Raw genomic sequence first — 6,361 nt, 5'->3', positions numbered from 1 at the left:
TCGAGATTGTCTGAGTATTGGAACATTCATGGAAGAGGCTGGTATTTGGAGGCATCTGATGTTTATGCTCCCCCAATTATGTGCCTAGCCCTGTGCTCAATGGAGAATACCAGAAATGTATGTAGGGATATTTGTACTGTCTCATTCACATCCATTCCCTTCTTCCACTAGTTCTGTCTTGGGATCCATGTGCCAACTAGAGTATCAGCTCCAAAGATAGGATGTATGTCAATCAGCACATCCCATCCTCCTGAAGATAGAGGCTCAAGGATATTCCTGAGCCTCTCCAGTCAAAATGAGTCTGAATATCTTTATGTATATGCCTGTCCTGGGCTTGAACTCAGGGCCTGAGCACTACTGTATTCCTGAGCTTGTGTGCTCAAGGCTAGCACTCCACCACTTGGGTGAAAGCTTCACTTCTGGCTTTGGTGGTTAGCTGGAGATAAGAGTCTCACAGACCTTCTTGTTTGGGCTGGCTTCAAACTGTGGTCCTCAGATCTCAGCCTCCCGAGAAGCTAGGATTACAGGTGTGAGCCACCAGCACCCAGCAAGTCTCAAGACTTTAGCTGGGAATTTTGGGTTATAGACTTTCTCTTTGTTTCAATGCACAAAGAAGCATGTAAGTCTAAGAGATTCTAATAGCCTTTTGGGAATACTGAAGCTATTTCCAGAGAAAAGTCTTAGTGGATAGACCTAAAGAAAACTGGTTGTTGGTAATAGTGTTAAATCCTCAGTTGTATGAGCTAACACTTTTCTTTCATTGTTTGTACCAATTTGGATTGGGTTCCTTTACTTGCAGTGAAACGCATCTTCAAGTGATGTTGCTTTCATAGAACATTATTTTGTTGCTAGAAGAATGATTGTGGCCTAGGCCTATACACTTTCAAGACTGAATTATTAGAGTTAGAGCTTAGAAAGACTAATAAAGGCTGATGGCAGGAGAAGGATTGCTGAATAAGACAGTGGGATTTCAATGGTAGTGTGGGGTGGGGAGAAAGGAGAGCACTTCAGTTTAGGTAGGAGTTTAGCAAGAGCAAAGAAAGAAGTATGCATTTGCAAGACTATGATTACTATTTTTTTTGCGGGGAGGTGGGGGAGAATGGGTGTCTTGGGAAAATCAAAGTGCAAATACTTGAGATAGGATACAGAGCTTAGAAAATTTAAGTACGAACATGTAAACAACATGGCAGTCCAAAGGAAATAATAGGCATTTGGCAACACAGTGATATGAAATGACTTAAGAAAAAGCATCAAGGCTCAAGTCATAGAGCACCTATCAGCAAGCACAAGCCTTAAGTTCAAACCTCAGTAGTGCCCAAAGTATATGTTAGGAAAGAAGGAAAGATATAGAGAGGGGAGAGACAGGAGAGGAGGGAGAGAGAGAGGGAAGGAGGGAGAGAGAGAGAGAGTGACAGAAGTGACGCTGTGGTTCAAGTGGTAGAGTGCTGGCCTTGAGCCTAAGGGACAGTGCCCAGGCCCTGAGTTCAAGCCCCAGGACTGGCAAAAAGTAAAAATAAAAAATTAAGAGAGAGAGAGAGAGAGAGAGAACACATCAGAGAATAGTGCCAGAGGGAGATGGTTAATAATAATCTAGACACACATTGTAAAAAATGGAATAGAAAAATAGGCTGAGATCTGAGGATCATGGTTTGAAGCCAGCCCAAGCCGAACAGTCCCTGTGAGACATTTATTTCCAATTAATCACTCAAACACTGGAAGTGGAGCTGTAGCTCAAAGCGGTAGAATGCTAGCCTTGAGAAAAAGAGCTCAGGGACAGTGCCCAGGCCCTGGGTTCAACCCCATGACCGACAAAAAGAAAAAGAAAAAAAGAAAAAAGAAAAATAGCAACAAAAAAATTACTGACACCTACCTGAGTTGGGGCTTTTGCAGGCATGGGGAATCTAGAATGAGTAAGGTTGGTATCCATCTACTAGATGACAGATAGGTATGTAATGAGTATAAAGATAAGAAGATAGGAATCATAAAAGATCATATATATGTATATATATATCATATGCAAGTAATGGCTGCGGATGGCTGGGGAGGAAGTTGGCAAAGACACTTCACAGAAACATGATAGTTGCCCACAGGACAAAGGAAGTTCTGACTGGTCCTGGTAAGAGATGGGCCTTGGGAGTTACCGGAGAAGCAAGAGCTGAAGCTAGCTATGGAACAGAAACAACATTTTGAAGGCTGACTCCCAAGATGTGAGGCAGGGACTCTGCTTTCTGGGACAAAGGAAAGGCCTGAAAGCTGGAAGTTGCCCCTGGCCTAGAGAAAATAGAGCATGGCAAAGCTACGCACACATAAGATAAAGACAACAGCTGGGCACCGGTGGCTCACGCCTGTAATCCTAGCTACTCAGAGAGCTGAGATCTGAGAGAGCGGTTCAAACCCAGCCCAGGCAGGAAAGCCTGTGAGACTCTTATCTCCAATAAAACCACCAGAAAACCAGAAGTGGTGCTGTGGCACAAGTGGTAGAGTGCTCGCCTTGAGCTGAAGAGCTGAGGGACAGCGCCCAGGCCCAGAGTTCAAGCCCCACCACCACCACCAATAACAAAAAAATATAAAGACAACAATGATATGAAAAATGAATGGTTATGACTACTCATGCAGTGTCAGGCACAGTTAATCCTCAAAACAAACACACGGGTCGTTGTTTTTATTATCAGTTTTGTGAGTGAAGAGCAAGACAGAGAGGAGTAGGAGGGTGATTCCGCCACCCGACGCGGTTGGATCCCAGGGTTCCCATAGTCAGCTATCTTAGGAAGTCAGCATGCAGGAAAAGGACGATTTCCAATGACAAGGTTTATCCACTTTTGCTTTCACTGAGATGCTTTCTCACTATGACTTCTTGTTAACCCCAAACAAATAAAATCCACCAAATATTGATAAATCAAGCAAGGTTCCTTTTGATTGCTTAGCGCTGCCATGCCAAGTGCACCTCAGACTCTGCTCACCACACTTCCCATGCTTTCAAGAGAGCTTGTTGCAGCTCAGACTCGGACCCAGGGTTTAAGGGGAGGATGAGGTACAGAGATCCCTGAAACTCCCACTCCCTTAGAATTGTGGAAAGAAAGGAGCAGTAGGATCACAGTATATTAGATACATGCGTGGAACTATGGCAATGAAACCCTTCACATTGTACAATTAATATGTGCTACAATAATACATTGTAAAGAAATGAGAAAAGCATTTCCCCAAGCATATGTAACATACTTAGGACATCTGAAACCCAGGTATGTAGTAACAAGCCAAGCTTAGCCCTGGAGTTGCTCTCTGCCTATACAGAAATTCCATTTCCAAGAAGCTACTGTATCATGCTGAAAGAGACCCCATTTTGTGAAATCACTTGTTTGGGCTTGGAAAAGCTGACTCAAATGATTCTAAAAAGAGGGTCAGTGTGGCAGCTGGAGGTGGCCATTCGAGAAGAGCCAGCCCCAGGGTGATTCTTTGTCTCAGCTTCATCAGCGTAGAGGAGAGACTGCAGGTAGTTAATGTACTTGATTGCAGCCCGGAGGGTTTCCACTTTGCTGAGTCGTTTCTCCAAATACTCGTCTGGCAGGTGATGTCGGAGCTGGGCATAGCCTTCATTGACACACTTGACCCGCTGTCTTTCCCGCTCATTCCTTTTCCGGATAAAGGCAGGCCCGTAGGAGTACTCACACCTTCTGTAATTTGGATAAGGTATTGGGAAAGGGAAAGGGCAGGGGTCACAATAATTTTCCATGATCAGGGAGTCACTGGAGAAAGGCAGTAATGGCAACTCTTCAGAGTAAGGTGATGGCCCCTGGGCCTCAGGATAGAGATGGAGCGTGACCATGGGGTCCAGATAGAAGGATCTGGACAGTGGCAAATGGGCAGATTCGGAGAAGACAGAAAGTTTGTCTGGCGGATTCAAGTAGCTTCTATTGTCCATTGTTTCCTCTTTAACCTAGAAATGTAACCAAATGTATTAACTTTGCCAAATCAAAAGAGAGAAGGTATCTACTTTCTGGAGATCAGTATTTTAAAACTTCTGCTTTAGTAATTAGTTTGTGAGCTTCTTTGAAAAAGCAATAGGTCAGATAGATAGATAGATAGATAGATAGATAGACAGACAGACAGACAGACAGACAGATATAGAGGCAATATATATACATATATATGTATATATGTATACACACATTTATATGTATATATATATATATATATATATATATATTTATTTGTTTCTAAGACAAGGTTTTACTCTGTGGCCCATGATGTTCAGGCTGACCCTGAACTCATGATTCTCCTCCTGCCTCAGGCTCCTGAGTGCTTGGATTACAGGTGGGAATCACAATACCTGAGGTACACATAATCAGCACTAAATGGTATCAAATCACCTGTGAGAAAGTTCTTCCCCTTCCAGGTGTCTTTCATTCCTCATAACTACAAAGTATAGCCTTAGTCTGGTACATCTTCCACATCAATGGAATGCTTTATAATCCTCCTTGGACAAGATGCAATGTTATGTAACTAGTATTTAATATTAACTTCTATTTATTGTGAAGTTACAATAGTGCTGTCAGGTTCTATTTCAAACTAAATCTATTTGAGTGAAGAATGTGAATTGCTTAAAGAAAAATAAGTAAATAATAGTACAGACACTACACAGATATACAGATGATAATGAAGGTATATGCAAATAACTAAAGTTGGGAAATACTAAAACTCTACAATACTCAAATTATGGGGCAAACGATGAGCTAGTTAATGTGACTTCAGAAGCATAGCTTTCTTAAGTAATATCTGACATGCCGGGGTAATAAAAATAAGAAAGGAATTGTATTTATTTGTATTATTTAGTCAGGGTGTCATTATGGCCTTGAACTTTTGATCCTCCTACCTCCTCCTCCTCTTGACTGCTGGGATTACAGGAATGTACCACTATGTCCAGTAGGACTCAGTTGCTAAATGTTCACTATAAAATTCCTTTAGGTGAGAAGACATTGAAGTTATCTTGCCCATGTAATTGTAACCCCTCTGTATGCTATTTTCACAATAAAAAAATTTAAAAAAAGAAAACAGTGAACTTTTTACTTCCATAGAATTTTAAATATATTGGGTAACATGGTGAGCTACATTTAGGGTTTAGTGTATTTCCTCTCATCCTGCTCCCGGGAATATAAGGCTAAAGTATTGTACCCAAGAGGTTCCACAACCAACATATTCCCTCTTTCTGAATAGGTCTACACCCCTCCCCCTTCTGTCTTTTTCTCTTTCTGGATTGGAGAACTTTGTGCATAGTAAGTAGGCAGGTGCTTTACCATGGAACTACAGCCCCCACCCCATTGCATTTTTCAACCCCTAACCCTTAACCCTTTTTTACCTTTTAACAGTAATAAAGTGGCCACAATAAATTTTTTAGGGCATCAGAGTTTAGTTAAGTAGAAGGTAAAGTGCTATCATACAGAAACAGTATTTTTTTCTCCTTTCAAATACCTTTGGATATATACCTTAGTTTTACTTTTTCTTTGCTTTGTGTTCCTAAGCAAACTTGTTAACCTCTCTGAGACTCAGCTGTTTCCTATGCCCACTTAAGATAATAACTATTCAGTAGAATGACTGTGAAAATGAAATGAAAACAACAGTAGAAAAACCAACCATCTTGGACTAGAGTGTCAAGCAGTAGAGTACTTGCTTGTCTAGTAAGCATGAGGCCTTGCGTTCAATCCCCACTACCTCCAGAAATACACATGCACACACGCACATACACGGTTGATGCACCAGGCACATTTTCCTCTTTATTCATAGATGAGTACTTGTGCAGTCTCCCTTTCTCTGTGCTTATAGAAAATGGCTTTGCCGGGCGCTGGTGGCTCACGCCTGTAATCCTAGCTACTCAGGAGGCTGAGATCTGAGAATCGCGGTTCAAAGCCAGCCCGGGCAGGAGAGACAGTGAGACTCCTATCTCCAATAAACCACCAGAAAACCGGAAGTGGCGCTGTAGCTCAAGTGGTAGAGCGCTCGCCTTGAGCTGAAGAGCTGAGGGACAGCGCCCAGGCCCAGAGTTCAAGCCCCACGACCGACAAAAAAAAAAAAAAAAAAAAGAAAATGGCTTTATATATTTCCTAACTGTGGAGAATCAATACATTGATCTATGTAAAGCACATTTGTTGAGATCTGAAGAACACAGCTAAAATAGAAAAGCAAAAGCAACTTGAAATTTATGGACCTCCATAAAACAAGGATATATAGCTTTCTGTTCATTCCTGGGGGGAGAAGTAGTTCCCAGTGACAGACATATTCAAAGAAAAAGGCAAAATAAAGGCCTCCAAAGCAGTGCTACCACTTACAAATAGATCCAGATTAGATAACCAGAGCACAGGAGCAACTC

At 41.9% G+C, this 6,361-nt stretch overlaps 1 protein-coding gene across 1 annotated transcript; it reads right to left on the bottom strand.

Annotated features, from left to right (window-relative positions):
* Positions 1-3,376: 3,376 nt before the first annotated feature.
* Positions 3,377-3,919, bottom strand: Ascl3 (achaete-scute family bHLH transcription factor 3). Its single transcript, XM_042691527.1, has one exon. It carries the CDS (start codon positions 3,917-3,919, stop codon positions 3,377-3,379), a length of 543 nt encoding a protein of 180 aa, XP_042547461.1.
* Positions 3,920-6,361: the final 2,442 nt, after the last annotated feature.

This window comes from Dipodomys spectabilis, unplaced genomic scaffold, assembly GCF_019054845.1.
Source record: "Dipodomys spectabilis isolate Male_0828 unplaced genomic scaffold, ASM1905484v1 ptg000145l, whole genome shotgun sequence".
In the NCBI taxonomy this organism is placed as follows: Eukaryota; Metazoa; Chordata; class Mammalia; order Rodentia; family Heteromyidae; genus Dipodomys; species Dipodomys spectabilis.
The sequence above is the reverse complement of the archived record's forward strand: the minus strand, read 5'-3'. Positions and strand labels throughout refer to the sequence as shown.